This window comes from Zonotrichia albicollis, chromosome 6 (genome assembly GCF_047830755.1).
Source record: "Zonotrichia albicollis isolate bZonAlb1 chromosome 6, bZonAlb1.hap1, whole genome shotgun sequence".
NCBI lineage: Eukaryota > Metazoa > Chordata > Aves > Passeriformes > Passerellidae > Zonotrichia > Zonotrichia albicollis.
Window position 1 is genome coordinate 5,658,851 of NC_133824.1, and position 15,806 is coordinate 5,674,656.

Here is a 15,806-nt window from a genome sequence, read left to right on the forward strand (position 1 = left end):
GTCACCTGTCCCTGCAGTGTGTCCCTGCAGCTGTGCCCACTCGAGGGCACGCTCCTCCTCTGCTGCTGCAGCTCAGAGTGAGAGAGTTCCTACTCCCCTAAGAACTCCCAAGGCACACTCCAGTTCCTCCTTTGGGATACTTCAAACCCCACAGTGGGCACTTGCCATGCACTAGGGGAACAGATATCCTTCAGTCACTGGGATTCTTCCCAGATACAGCCTTTGTATCACTGCACAGTAATTCACTACGAGGAGGTTGTTCCATGTCTTCATAAGGAATTACAAATTGCTGTAAATCAAATGCAAAGTCTGATTTGTAGATTGCTCTTAATTTTCCTGATATGTGTGGAAACATCATATTGCTAGATCAGGGATAGTAAAAGAGGCCTAAAGAAACCTGCAAAGAAACATAATAATTGCTACTCCTGGAATTACATACATGCAGAACAAAGAGACACAGAAAATCTTTTTTAAGTATCTGCTTTGACAAGAAGGAGGCTATATGAACATCAAATGCTAGCTGAAAAGAGGTAGGAGTCTTCTCAAGAGGTCCTTATGACAAGCTGAATATATAACCCCTGAAGGATAAATAACCTCTGAAGGAAATGGTTAAAGAAACAAGACTGCCATTTTGAAAATGGGGAATGGATAATAGGAGGATTTTTCTTTGAATCTCTTGGTTCTTTCAAAATTTATCCTAGTGCCTCACACAGTTTTTATGAATATGCAAATTGAATGCCCCTTGCTGAAAAAGTAGTCCTTATTTTTCCCATCCTCTGCAGACCTGCAAAAGAGAGCATTTAATTTCTCTCATTTGAAGACTGATGCCACGCTATTTTTTCCTCCTCTTCTCTAAAATTCATTCATTACATCTCTTCTCCCAGAACAATATTTAGATGGATAATTAATTGTTCTTGCTAGTCAGCACATTATCTGTTGGTCCAATGTGCAAAAACCAGAAGCAGCCATTCCAGCTGTGACTGAAGCCAATACTGATAAATGGATGATTGCTTCACATTTTGCATGGCATCCTTTTCATTACACATCTCACTAATGTATCTGCCTTTCCTACAACAGCATAATGCTGTTGACTCATGTTCAGTTTGTATGCAAAAGTAATCTGATCTTTCTGTGCAGATCTGCTCTCAGCTGTTCTGCATTTGTACAACTGGGTTCTGCCATTCTAGTGGGGAGCCTCCTCTATGACTCTACTGAATTCCTTCCTTTTGTCATACCACTCTGCTTCTTAAGACAACTTGCTAATCCTGCAGCTTACACCACCTACAAACTTTACAGGCATGCTATTAATAAAGATATTCAAACATAATAATCCATTTACAGTGTTCTAGCCAGTTTTGAACCCAACCAGTCTGAGTTCTGCTTTGCTTGCAATGTTGTCAGGCTTCGTACAGTATCTTGTATTTCTTCTGTTCCTGTCCTTCACCTCAAACATTATTTTTTCCAAAACTGGGCACGTGCTATGAACTGATACCTTACTTGTGTATCCAGCAGCACATGGCTCTTGAAAGAGCTTATGGATCAGTAAGTGTTTTAAAGTCTTTGCCCCTTCACATTTATGTGTTTGTATCACTAAAACAACCCCCCTCAAGCACAGTTCTTTACATGCTATTGACTTTCAGTTGAATCATCTCTAAACACTTGCAGGCTGACTAATCTGTTCCCATGCTCAAAGACAGATGTTCAAGGGATCAGAGCTCCCTTTGCCCCCTGCATTGGTTATGCTGAGCTGGGGATGCTGTGCATAGTTTGGGATTTTTATGTGGTTCTACCAGAGAGAGAAAATATCCCTGGCCTCAGTCAGCCACAGCTACTGAATAATCAATATACTAGAAGCCCCACATCCTGGATGCTGTGATTGCTGCTTCTCTGTGCTGCTTCTGAGGCCATCCTAGCAAGCATGTGAAGACTGTTCTAACTGGCTGCTCTGAGGCCCTAAAGTACTGATTGACTGTGAATAAAAGTGGACTGGTTTTCCTCTCATAATCTATGTGCTTCTTCAATTTATTATTCTAGCCACTCACTTTGCACTTTAGCCATTCCATATGGGCTCTGAAGGCATATATATGATCCTGCAGATATTGCTTTCATTCTCCAGTTTTTCAGTACTTTGTTCTCTGTGAGGTGTTGAAAATAAGTACTAATGACCTCAAGCTGGCATTAACCAGTTGTTTTCACAGATACAACAAGGTTCATCACACTCAAATACTTTGAAAATACCTGACTTATTTCAACTTTCCAAATTACTCCTTCCCTACTGAAAGCAGTAGGCACTAACTGGGTTTGTCATTAAATTGTACTTTCTAATTAAATTATTATTAAAGAAATATTTTTAAAAGCATTGGGTTTTGTAACACTTCAGCTTTAGCAGTATCACGTCTCCTCCCCCCTCAGTAGATTATTTGTCCCATGCTCTGGCTCAAAAAGCTGATCTGTTGCAAGAGGGAGATTCCCTCTCAAGTGTGACATGACTCTGTCCTCTGACTTTCAATGCATCAAAAGCAGCCCCAGATTCTAATAGCATTGTATTTTGTAGGAATCTGAACTAAAAAGTAAGGAAACCTCAAACAGGATATTTAGTATCTCAGTATCTGAACCTGTGATGCTAAATGCAAGGACTTTGTAGCTTTGTAACTATGTGTAGGGTGTACTCAAACTCCAGAAATATTTTAATAATTCCATAACAGCCTCTATTCCTTAAATGAAAAACACATCATGTCAACATGCAGCCAGTCTTGCAGGGTTTACTAAATCTGTGTCCTGTGATATCCAAGTGCTATCCAAGCACTGCTTGTCAGCTAAATTACAGAAAACTTGAAGGTGTTTTCCCAGCATACTGCTACTGCCATAGCATCTTCAGGCCCTTGAAAATGGAAACCATGCCCTTTCTGTCTGCCTTCAAACTATCACTGCAATCTATTCTACTTGAAACATAGGTGCAAATATTCCTTGTTTACCACTTATACTAAACCAGACTCTGAACTTCTACCATGGTTCCCTATTTCCTCTTGAGGACTCAAGAATCTGAAGCTTCTTGTACTCAGTGTTTGTAACCATCTGTCCAACCCTGCACATATTGTGGATGAGTACAAAGCTTCAGACTACATTGGGGAAAGTGGATTATTCAAATTTAGCAAAAGAGAAGTCACATGGAAACAAACCACTGGATTTTGTTATGTTTTTCCTTTTGAATTTCTGTCACTCAATTTAATTGCTATAGACTGTATCACAATACATGATAAGCTCTTAATGAAGGAGACTATCATTCATTTTGTGCTTGCACAGTAACCAAAGCAAATGAAATCAGTTTTGGTAAGGGGAATCGACCCAGTAACTGCCTAAATACATGACAATTTCACAGAACTGGTACTTTAAATTAAACATTATGAGAAGCTGCTCTACTGAGACAGAAAGGGCAGTATGTGATTTTTTCCTTATCTCCCACTTATGTTGTAATATGATATTTGTTCTTGAAGCTAGCAAGAATATTAAATCAGAGTCTTTCTGGATTGAAATAAGGAGACAGATTGTAATAAAATGGCATAACAGAAGTTCTGTATTTTTCCCTGAATTATGAATAGTCATGTTTCACAAGCAAAAGTTGGCATTCCAAGTGTTTGTTAATAAAAAGAATGGTAAGAACTTTTAAGAGGAAATTTACTTACCAAAAACATGGAATCCTAAAGTACAGGTGTAAGTGGCCCATTCTATATCCCTAGTTGTTTCAACACTCACAACTTGTTTACAAGCAGAGGGGATCCCTAGAAAAGAAAAAAAAACCCACATAACAACATATTTCATTCTCAAATTGTATAGATTTCTGATTACACCAGATGAATTAAAACATATGGTTGATCTTGGCAGTTATATGGTCTCATTTAAATTTTAAATCTGTGTTAGACTGCATGAACTTTGCACAAAAGGACTAAAAATAATTCTTACTCACAGTATAAGATTTCGTAGTCTCCTGAATTTGACACGAGATATTGTGAATTAACAGACCAATCCAGATGAGTAATGAAGCTGGAATGACCCTACAAAGAGAAAATGTATCAACTGCACTAACAGTGTGCCACAATGTGACAGTATTAATACAGTGCTACAAAACACCCTTTGGGTGTTGATACTGACCCAGGAGAAAAAAGGTTACTTACTGAACATTTGCCAATTCTAGTGTACTTTCTTCCATTTTCACTTACACCATATATATAAATACAGTTGTCATGGGAACCTATTGCCAAGAAGTTTCCATCTATAAACAGAAAAGTGAAACTGCAATTATTCCTGTAAGAAAGAACTTAGGCTAATTTTGTAAAGTTTGTTTCAAAAGTCACAGACAAGAGGAACTGTTCTTAAAGGCCTTGATTTTAAAAAATTAATAAATTAAATTTTGTTTTAAATTTTCCAGTTGCATATTGATGTATTTATCAAGACTAAAAACCAGCAATTTAATACTTACAAATATTACTGTTAAAAACACATGACATTTTTGGAAGCAGATACAGTCCATTTAGGGCTAACCCAATTGCAACAACCAGCAGAGTTAAGTCTTTATTTTTTTTCCCTTCTTCACAGTGAAACCATATTGAACATGTTGGGGAGGGAGGTAAAACCAGAGCTTAAGATACCACCCATAAAGTCCTGCCAATGTTTCATTGCACACTTATTTTCAACTTCAGTGTGGCAAGAAGGGACTTATTATAAAACAAGCCAACCCCTAATTTAATAAAAAAATTCAATGCCTTTTTTTTCCCAGTAAATAAATGCTCTCAAACCTGGTGAGTAACGCATTACAGACAGCTGTTCGTTTCCATCTGTGTGTACAGTGACCAAGTCTTTTGTTTCTGTGTCAAACACAAACCACCTGTTGTAAACACAGAAAGAGGCCAATAAATCATTCCAAAAGGAATTTAAATCTACTGTAATCTTGACCAACTTTTCTTCTGTCAAAATAGCATAAGTTTTATACCAAGAAGAGAAAAACAGCAAATGCTACTCAGTTTGGTCTATTTTTACTTTAACACAATGATAGTTTCTTTCACATCTTTTTTAAATGTAAAAATGCATGGGCATTGACCCCAACATCAGTCTTCAGATTTTAGTGTGTTTTAGTATGTAATGCATAAGAACAAAATAAGCATTGCTTGTGATGTCCCTTCTCCTTTAACGACCTTCCTTTATGCAATGCTGAAAATTGCTATGTTTAAATTGATGGCTGCATTAAATCCTAGAGCAAGGGAAAACACAAGCAAGCATCAGGACCATTCTCTTCTGATAGAAGAAAGAGATTAATTAATTTATTTTAAAGTTAATTAATTCATTATTTTTTCAGTAGTTTAGTTTAATTGATTAACTTTAATGAACCAAAAATTAGTTTGTGAAAACATGTAGAAAGGTCAAAGATAAAATTTGCATTTCAATACTTGCATCAGATTACTAAAGACAAAGAGAATTTTCCTCAAAAGTTTCTCCTTCTGTTTTACTTTATTTAGCAGATAAAGTAAATTCAGTAACAAAAGTAAGTCCTTTATTTAGGATTGATATAAAATCTGAAATAAGCTCATAACTTTCCTGTATGTTCTCAGTGAACTGGAACTGTTTTCAGTACTAACAGCCAAGCCTGCCCTCAAGTGACACTAAAGCAGAGGGAGAAGTTAGGCAAAGGCAGTCCCTCCTGTGAGAGACAATCACAGATAAACCCTGTAGCTGCCACTGATGGCACCAAGGGCTCAACCTGCTGCCTAAAATACTCTCCTGCACCTCAGTTTCCTCTGCCTTGTTTATCCCTCACACTCTGCAAGCAGAGCAAGTCTCTTAATGTGCATTTTTACACTATGTCTAGCACAGGGGAACATTTGCCAATTTTTTTAAAGCCTCTCTGGTTGTCACTGCATTAGGGACCATGAACCCCTCACTACATTTTCCAACACACAGAATTTTTCTAAGGGATTTCCTCCATGAAGCCCTAAAGGCCTTGGAGGAAACCTCCCTCCACTACATCAAACTCCCCCTTTAGCCTCTCCTTTTTCCCAGTGGACACAAAGATTTAACATTTAGGTCACTGGTATGGTGACAGCACTTCCCATGCCTGGTCTCACAGCTCACCTAGATTTTCTGCTCTTTCTTCCACTGATCTACACTGTCTCTCTCTCCCAGGGCAGAAACCATCTCTGTTCATGCAACACTCAGCAAACACAGGGTGCTGGCCCAAGCCTGGGGTTTCTAGGTACTGAGGCAATACAAATAAATTTCACTGTGACATTCAATAGAAATCAATAGGGAATGAAGATGTGTGATTACATACATCTACATGAGCTTGGATGTGAGCTGGAAAAATCAGAGGTTTCTTGGTGCCCAAGGTGTAGCTCTGCACCTCTTACCTTCCAGTTAGTGTCCCTACTGCAACAACAGATGCTGAAGGATGAAAACCTGAAGACTGTGCTGGATCCTGAAAAGGTTCAGAAAGAAACATGCTTTTTTACCAGTGCATGCTATCAAGTTATAACAAAAATACAATTCAATTATTTGCCCCTGGAACAGAGTAAAACCATCTTGTTGAATTTTAGGAGTTGTTTTTTCTCTTTCAATATAAACTTGAGATGTAAAAAAGCATTTTCAACTAATTGAAACATTATCTAATTAACTTATTTTCCCTCTATACAAGGCCACTCTTTTCTTTTCTTTACTCTCTAAAAATAATTTGGCAAGTGATTTCATAACAATAACATTGGCAATGGCAGCTTCTCAATAAATCCCAAAGAAATGAGAGATAAAAATAACTTCTTAAACTAGAGCTGACCTTAGAATTAAGCATCAAAGCTGCAGTTTACCTGCAGTCTGAAGGACAAGCAAGTGCCTTATTCAACAAAGGTGCATGGCACTTGCAGGAGGGGTAAAGCCTAACTCCTACACACACCAACACCTTTTTCCAGCACTTGCTAAGCTGCAGCTCAGTGGGAGATTAAGGGCATAAACTGGGTTTCTTATTTGGATGTGCAATTTTAAAACATTTTACTTGGTAAAACTTTAGTGTTTTTCTTGCAATTTAAACATATGCCTAAAAAAAAGATAAGCATTTTCTTTCTAATACTTGTCCAGTTACAAAGAATGAGGTCCAGAACTTTTCAGGTTATAGCAGAAAATACCAATATAGGGTTTTTTTCCTGATACCATTAAAACAATTTTAAAATGCAAGCAAAAAACCCAGTCCAGTGATCCATCTCATGGAAATGCTTGTGTCTTTAATTTTCTGTATTTTAAAACAGTATCACATTGCAGCTCTTTCAGTAAACCTGCTGACATTTTTGTTGAGAAAACATTACATCAATTGGTAATTACTAACCCTAGAGGCTAGGTAGAAAGGATACTCTCATTAATGATAAGCAAGTGACTAATTTAAAATAAGTACTAACTCTAAAGAAAATTTCAGAGAATTGTTGAGATCCAGGATTTCTATGCCCAGCTTCTAATACACTACAGCATTTCAGAAAGGAAAATTTCCTGATGTTTTTAAAGTATAATTTCATAGCAAATGCAAAGATATTTCATTGAATAAACCAGAGGTTCAAACAGAGCATTTAATCTAACTTGTACTCAGAATAGCTGCATTAAAAGGCTTTTACATTGATCTCTATGACAAAAATAGGTTAACATGAAATGATTTTTTCCCCTCAAGTTAATATTTTAAGGTAATTTTAAACAATAATCTTAAGAAAAACCAAAATGACTAGAGGATTTCTGTAACAGAGAGCTGTATTTAATAAATGTATACCTCTATAATCTTGTTCCAGATAGGATGGTGAGTGGTTGCATCCCAGAGTGTAATGTGTTTGTCGTGTCCACATGTGAAGAACTGAGGCTTAGAGGAATGGACTGCAAGTCCCCAGAGCTCATCAGTGTGGCCCTATGCAAGGAGAGATGTTTTTAGACAAGAAGGTCAGGCCATGAAAACCAAACATGTTTAAACAATATTAAAATGACCCAACTATATAATAAAACATTTCAAAAATATGTTAGCTCTAGATATATACGTATTTATAATTATTCTTATTGCTGAAAGTCCTGTAAGAAATCAGATGCATACTTATGAAAATTAACTTTAAACAGGATATGTACTGCTTTTACATACTTAGAAGTGTACCTGTAAGGAAACCCAGCTTACCTGGGTAATTGGGAAAAAGTCTCCTGACAGGGTGCCCTGTAGGACGAAGTTTCTGGTGGTTCCTATTAATACAACGTCCCCTTTTCCCTCTGCTACTGTTCTTATTGGACCAAACTGCTCTGGAATCTGTGGTCAGAACAGACAAAGGACAGATAAGTCAGACAATTCATCAGGTATTGCCATTTTTAAAGTAGTAAATGTGTTTTAATAAATATTGCACAGCAAAGAAATGAAACAAATTAATACATGTGCCTATCTTGCAAAATTTTATAACAACTTGCATCAGCTCAGTAAATTCTATAACACTGCAAGACAAGACTTTCTTATCTACAGAATACTCAGCTAAATCAAGTATTTCAAGAAACACAAAAGGTTCCTTCATGCTGTGTTAATTCAATAGTATTTAATTGCAGCTGTGATATCAGAATAAGCATTTCTACTCTGAGCATTTTCTGGCAATGAATGTTTCTTTAATTGCAGCCTTGGTTCTGAAAGAGCCAGTGCAAATCTCTAAAATAAAGTTCAAGGGAAGATGTAAAATAACAAGGAATACCAGAATATCAACAAATAAGGGAAAAAAGAAGGACACCACAGTTAGAAACAGCACAACAAGCATGTCCCTTGTACTGTGTTAAAAACTGAATTACAAAAAGAGACATATCAATTGTATATACATTTGCAACATTAAATATTAATATTATAAAGTTAATTATATAGTATTATTATTTAATTATTATTTAATATTATATAGTAGAGTTGAAGCCCTTCCTTAGAGTTTTCTGCTGATTCTTCTCTTACATTCAGTATGTAAACAAAGTAGTTCTGTCCAAACAAATTCTGCTTTAGTCTTCTAAGTTCCTACATAGCAGCTGGAGTAATTTTCTAATTTTGTTTAAATTACATTTTAAAATCAATAACATCAACCAAGAAATAAATGAAAAACTTTAAGTATTAAAATCCTAAAAAAATCCTGACATCATTTAGGGAAAGAGGAACGCATAAAACCACTTCAATACTGTAATACTCTGAAGTTAAACATTACCTCACATTATTAAATGCAAAGAAAGGAAGAAATAATATGGAAAGATACACAAGATTTGTTTTCCAACTACCACAGACCTTAGAAAGGAAATATTATGTTAATGAATAGGCAATCACAGGAATGATCTGAGGACTGAAAACTTGAGGTGTCCTGTGCAGGACCAGGAGTTGGACTCCATGATCCTGATGGGGCCCTTCCAACTCAGCATATGAAAATACTGTATTTAACCAGTGATTTGCTTTCCCATAGAACACAGATCCATAAGAAAAAACAAAATAAAAAGATGCTCAGAGAACCACAGTATTTTATTTTAAGTAGCAGAGTAATTTCAAGATAGGCAATATCACCTCAGTTTTGTGAATTTTTTGGTAGTTTCCATTCCAAGAGATCAGCTTTCGGTCTTTTCCTCCCCCTGATACCAAGGTGCCATCTCTCAGCATACACAGGGCAAAGATTCCACCCTCATGTGCCCCTTGAACTGCATGGCTTATTCTGTTGGTACCTGAAAAGAAGGAAAAAAGGCATTATTACTGAAATGCTCAGCTTAAGAGCTCCTTCCTCCCCATTTTTTTTTCTCCATTTCTCTACTATCTCTCAAGGATTGCATTTAAACAATTATAACAGTGGGCATGGGATGCTGGACCAAAACACACAGACCCACAGAAGACGCTGAATTAGTATATTTTACAATATCTTCTTCCTACCTCAAAAATAAAAACATACATACTCAGCCCAGGTCAAGAACAAAATAAAATAGGTTCATTTAAACCTTTCAAGGGGGTTTAAGTGAAATAATTTGACCTCACATCTGACCTGTAGTAGCACTACACACCTTATCATCAAAAACCCATAACCCAGTCACTTTTCTCCTCCAGATATAAGATATTCTGCAGCTTCCACATCCTGAACTTGTTGCAAAATCTGACTAAGCTAGAGGTCCTTGTATATCTGGCAGAATGTGCTGATCACTCTCCACTCTCTGTACTTATTTACTGATGAACTTGGCTTGTTTAAGTAGCTTCTTAGACTCAACACTGTCAAAACCAACCACTTTGGATTAAGTATCTCTAATTTGGCGAATTATTACTATTATGAAGTACAAATAAATGATTACTGGTGATTCTATTACTGAAATGTGCACCTTGCATCAAAGCTTTGCTAACTTGATGTTTAGCACAAGTGAGGGGCTGATGGAAATTAGGGAAAACAAACTGCCTTTCCTTCATCCATGTCTATGGATATAATGGGTCAGGCACAACTGATTTCTATTAAGTTTTTGCTAAGGGTACTCTGACCTGGTGGAAGCAGCCCTCTCTTGCACATAGAGCTCTGAGTCAAAAGTAGTGAAGGTAGAGCAAGTACACTGTATGAGACAGAAAAACAAGAAAAAACATTTTTGCCCAACCCTAAAGAGCTGGCAGAATTTGGGATCTTGAGCATACAGAGAATTCCTTTTTATTTCTGGGAGAAAGGGCAGAGGACGCTGCTTGCAGTCAAGGCAGAAATTGGTCTACCAGCATGATGGCAAACTGGCCCCTGAACAGTACACTGCCCCTGTCTCCCTTGTCTGCTGGCAGTCCAAAATAACAACAAAGAACAGGGACATGGGACAGGGCAATTTCTAAAGTCAGTTTTGAAGGAAAAGTGTTGAAGTGCCTTGCTATAATTTACCACAGGAAAAAGGAAAGGGAGATAAATGAGAAACCAAGTTACAAACGCCATATCCACCCCTGTCCCCAGCAGTGTACTGGTCAAGGAGATAATTAGCTGACAGTCCTTGGTTGAAAAAGAAAAACCAAAACAACTCAGTAAGGCTCAACTGTATAATTGATTCACTGTATTGTTTTCAGGGTCTTATCCCTCTAAGTAGTATCTTGGGAGAAAGCACTGAGTAAATAGGAAAAAGCTGTCATCCACATCCCCTCTTCCTTTGCTAATAAGGCCTCCTTTAAGGGATTCTCCTTATCCCTATGCATGGCATCTGAGGCACTAAGTATACATTTAGGATGTTGCTGCTGTTTGCCCTCTGGCAGGCATTGCCTTCTGCTGCCTAAAAAAAGTTCTCTTCTTACTAGAAAACGCTTTTAAAGAAGTTCTTCCTATCCATCTGTTCTTCTGAAATAAAGGAATCAATTAGATCTGAATGCATTTTAGCTTGACTTCCTAGGAAAACAAATACTGCTATCTGTTGTCTTTTTAAAAGTGTGTGTCAATAGGCATAATTTCTGCAAACAGTACAGAGGGACAGGATAGGAGACTGGAGATCATCAATTACATTAACAATGTTTCTTTCTGTACAGTGATTAAAGAAAGAACTTTTCTTGGCATCTCTTACATCAGTAAAAGCCCCACATGCTGGAATAGCTCTGTCATTCAGTATTTGACCATAGGAAACACATTTGATAGAATTTTATGCTCTACAGTTTAGGTACAGATATTCTTTAGCTTCCTGTAGAAAAGAAGGAAAGGCACAATCTTGGGAAAGAGCTCAAGATAAAAGAAAATTTATTCTTGAAATGAAGCTCTACACGTAGTCTAATATTAAGATGGAAGTGAATAGTGACATTCTCTCTTACCTTTCCCCCAAACCAAAATGTTTCCACTTGAGTCTCCTGTAATAGTATCACCATTTTCAGAAAAGGTCACACACAGGACAAACTTTGGCTTCTCTTGTTTCTGCATGGTTATGAAAAATATACATTCACAGCAACACACAACCCATGGATTTTAACTTTATGCATTTGTTAATTTAGTTAATTTAGTTAAGTCTTATACAGCTCTATTATCACTTAAATATCTATAAAAGTTAAACACATTCCTACAGTCTAAACAGAATAATCTGTGCAAGGGCAGAAGATGCATCAGCTGAGGTTCGTGGCCCAATCCTGCACCCTTTAATTGCAAGCTGGGGACGGAGTGAGTGAGAACACCTGCCAATATGTAACACATGACCAAGACTGCTCTGAGATAAACCAAATTCCCCAGCTACTGCAGAATGCCAAAGACTTGGAGTATTTAGAACTGGCCAATGTTTCAAACAACCTTTATTATTATAATTCTTAACTCCGAAGTTTTTAGGAGAAAAAATAAAATATTACTAGAGAGTTTGGCCATAGTGTAAGAATGAAGGAATCATCTCTTGAAAGAAGCTCAAATTTCAGTAATGAAACTCTGCATTTAAGACACTGATAGCAACAAAAAAATTCAATGTGTAAGGGAACAAAAACATCATTGGTAGCTTCTAAGGACATTATACATTCCTTGCTGACAATCTATGTGTATGATCCCTTTCTCCCCCAAAGTAAGAGCTGTTCTTTGCACTACTATTTTCCAGCTCTAACCATCACCAAGACCAACAGAGACAGAAGAAGGAGAAAAATCCATTTAAAATGCATGAAAAATAAAATGTGACAAAATTTACATGCATTCTCTCAGCATCTCCTCCTGATTTCACACAAAGTATATGAACTGGCATTGTAAATATTTGTTCTGACTATCCTTGGGAGCTATGACTCCACAGTTAACTAGCACTCACTGGAGTTATCTGCAGTCATTGCAAACATCCCTCAGTTGTGCATGCAAGTGCTGTACAGCTTAGTCTATATTCAAGAACAAAACCAAATCAAACCTTGAAATGAAAATTATATTTTCCAAATAGCGGCCAGCTCATCCTGGATTTGAATGACATATGTGCATGTGTGTGAGCAGAACAGAGGAAAAGGGAAGAAAATTCATACAAATGTATTTTTATGGGATCTTTCCTTTCATAAAATAAAAATCTCCTCCATCACACTCTCTCTCTTTTTTTTTTTTAATTATAGAATAGAGAGTTTTAAGGTAATTTTATTTTCCACAGGTTGTGATTGGGAGAGTGGGGTTATGTAGCAAAAAGAATACAGGAAAAAGAATACAAGGAAAAATGGGCAATTGCATTTCAAAATTTCAGTGTGGAAATTTTACCCATGGAAAAGTTCTCTGTGCCATACCATGAATGCCACCTGAGCTTTTGCAACACTTTGAGTTTAATAATAATCACTTATTTTGATTTATCAAACCTTATTAAACCTTATTTCTGTATGACTGTATCATTTCTATAAACATGAAATTAGAGAAACATTTTATTTTACCTCAAATAATCCTTGCTTTTTAATAAGGGAGTTTCCTTCTAGTGTCCAAAAATAAAGGTGTGATTTTCCACAGGTGACTATTATATTTGTATCAGTAGGGTGAAAATCTGCAGCAAATACAGCCTCATTAGAGCACTTGGAAGGAAAAAGAAAAACATTGTATCAAAATCTAAAGTGCAAAGGAAAGAAAACAATGTTACATGATTCTCTAGTTAGGTAAACTGATACTTCTGATATAAGAATAATTTTGAGCTATTTATTTACTAACATAGACTGGAATACTCTGTAGTCAAAAAATTAACATTATGTCTTTACAAGTTAGTATCAAAATGTATCCTTAAAAATCATGTCACATAATGAGCACTTCTACACAAAAGATTAGTTTAGGTTCTTTTTCCTGCACATGCTCCTATCACTGCTGCCCAAAATTTTCTAATCAATTCTATTATGACAACATAATAGAATGTTTTCTAATCAATTCTATGAATGACGACAACAGCAAAATTTAATAAAAACCAAAACTATTGGGATAATCTTAACAGAGAGAAAATATTCCCTTTTTTCATGGTCCTTGCCTTTTACACAGTGAAAGTGTTAAAAAGGCACAAAAAGTTAAATACAGAAAGACAAGAAACCAGATCTACATACAAGCACGTAGTACAAAATATCTTATTGCAACACCTTGACATCTGCCAGCTTCTCTTCTTTCTGCCAGTCCCACACTGAAAGCACATGGTCATTGGAGTCATCCACAGAGCACAGGCTACTTCCTCCATTCTGAGGCAAAACATGGGAAATATTAATGCATCATCCAAACAACAAGAAGAACATATAAATACACATTCACAATAATGAAATACTTATGCGTAAGTGGAGATATTTACACATATTTACTCTTTAACTGTTATACTTGTAGTTTGATCTCCATAAAATATAATAATTTATAGGGTCATCCTAAAAAGGGACCCAGAAGAAGGACTCTTGCAAACTGCAGGCAAGTGTCAGCAATGTGGTAGATAATCTCTTTACTAATATTCAGTAGTGGAAATTCCAAAGGCAAACTACATATCATTATCTATTTTATTAAGAAAGCTTTTCCTGATAACTGTACTGGATTTCTTTCTTTGCAATTTAAACCAATTATTTCTTCTCAGATGCCTGTTAATACAGGAAACCATTTTATTCTTCATATTGGGATAGTGGACCAAAATCAGAAAACATAGTAAGGAATTAGCAAACAACTTATTCTTGACAGGTGTCTTTTTTATAGTTATGACATTTATCACTCTTTCTAATCTCAATTACCCTAATTCCTTCATTCTTTCTTCATTCTTCAGGCCCACAACGTCAGACACAGCTACAAAAACCAGGCCTTAGCAGCCCATGAGGAGGGGCAGAGGCAGGACTAAGAAACCTGAAGAGAGGGCATCTGAAGTGAGAGAGCTGCTGCTACTGGGTGGGAAGTGATGCTCAGAACAGGCCAAGCTGTGACCAAAATCACAAAGCAAACATATTAAATACTGGCTTTCTTCTGGCAAACACCAGTAGTGCTCCTGTGTTATCATGCATCTGTCTCCCTCCAGAGGGGTATTTACAGAGAGTTTGCTTACAAATCCTTTTTATTTATCCTTCAAAGTTGATGTCAAACCGTGTTAGCTTTCACCTTTGTATTATTAACTAGTTCGCCCAATACAGCCCTCTCTTTTCTACTTTCTATAAACATAAGTATCAATAGATTTCAAGTGTTTGTAGAAACTTTCACTGAAGTAAATTTTGCCTAGGGAATAGACCAGGTAGTCCTCTCCTGTCTAAAAATGCTGTCAGGACAACCAGACACCACCACATACACTGCTTACAGATTCTGTTGTGCACAGGGGGCTTTGCAGCTTGCACATGCCAGGTCACACACTCAAGTTTTTATATGGAACTCAAATGCTGCCTATATCAGCATGTAAATATTTCCTTTATCTCTGTGACAGATTAGAGCTGAAAGGATGGTGCCAAGAGGCAAACAACTGGATTTTACTTTTTTACAATCTTTTATTCATACGCCTTTGCTGCTTTTTAGCAAAAGATTTTGATTCTCCTAGGGGAGCCTCAATTTTTAAAAGTCTTTCATCAGTCATTTTGGTCACAGTGAGAGGGTTAGAAGGTGCAGAGAGAGTAAATTTCTTATGCAGGGAGAAACAGAATAGGACAATTTAAGAAAAGTAGGGATGCTGAAATCTCAAGTACACAAGTATTTTTGCAACTGCTGAAGAAATTAATTGCAGTTTATTTTAAGTACATGGTAAATCTCTGAGAATGCTGAGATATTGTCAACTTTAACAGCAACCTAAACTGTTGGAAACAACGGGGCTGCAAGCTTTCCTCCTCTAAAGAGGAACCTGAGAGAAAAGACAGCTTGAAAGTTTGTTTTGGTCACCTAAATTTGAAAGATTTAAAGATCTTTCTAGCA

General features: G+C 36.7%; 1 protein-coding gene across 10 annotated transcripts in view; it reads right to left on the reverse strand.

Moving 5' to 3' along the window:
• The window catches only part of EML1 (EMAP like 1), a 121,772-nt gene that overhangs the window by 3,482 nt on the left and 102,484 nt on the right, over nucleotides 1–15,806 (reverse strand). For all 10 annotated transcript variants that reach the window (XM_074542361.1, XM_074542360.1, XM_074542359.1 and 7 more), the window contains 11 exons: nucleotides 14,030–14,125; nucleotides 13,349–13,483; nucleotides 11,798–11,897; nucleotides 9,569–9,723; nucleotides 8,180–8,305; nucleotides 7,790–7,921; nucleotides 6,399–6,466; nucleotides 4,794–4,882; nucleotides 4,173–4,270; nucleotides 3,965–4,052; nucleotides 3,684–3,779 (listed from right to left, as the gene is read on the reverse strand). In XM_074542361.1, coding sequence (XP_074398462.1) covers nucleotides 3,684–3,779; nucleotides 3,965–4,052; nucleotides 4,173–4,270; nucleotides 4,794–4,882; nucleotides 6,399–6,466; nucleotides 7,790–7,921; nucleotides 8,180–8,305; nucleotides 9,569–9,723; nucleotides 11,798–11,897; nucleotides 13,349–13,483; nucleotides 14,030–14,125 — 1,183 coding nt within the window. The remainder of the gene's footprint in view (nucleotides 1–3,683; nucleotides 3,780–3,964; nucleotides 4,053–4,172; nucleotides 4,271–4,793; nucleotides 4,883–6,398; nucleotides 6,467–7,789; nucleotides 7,922–8,179; nucleotides 8,306–9,568; nucleotides 9,724–11,797; nucleotides 11,898–13,348; nucleotides 13,484–14,029; nucleotides 14,126–15,806) is intronic.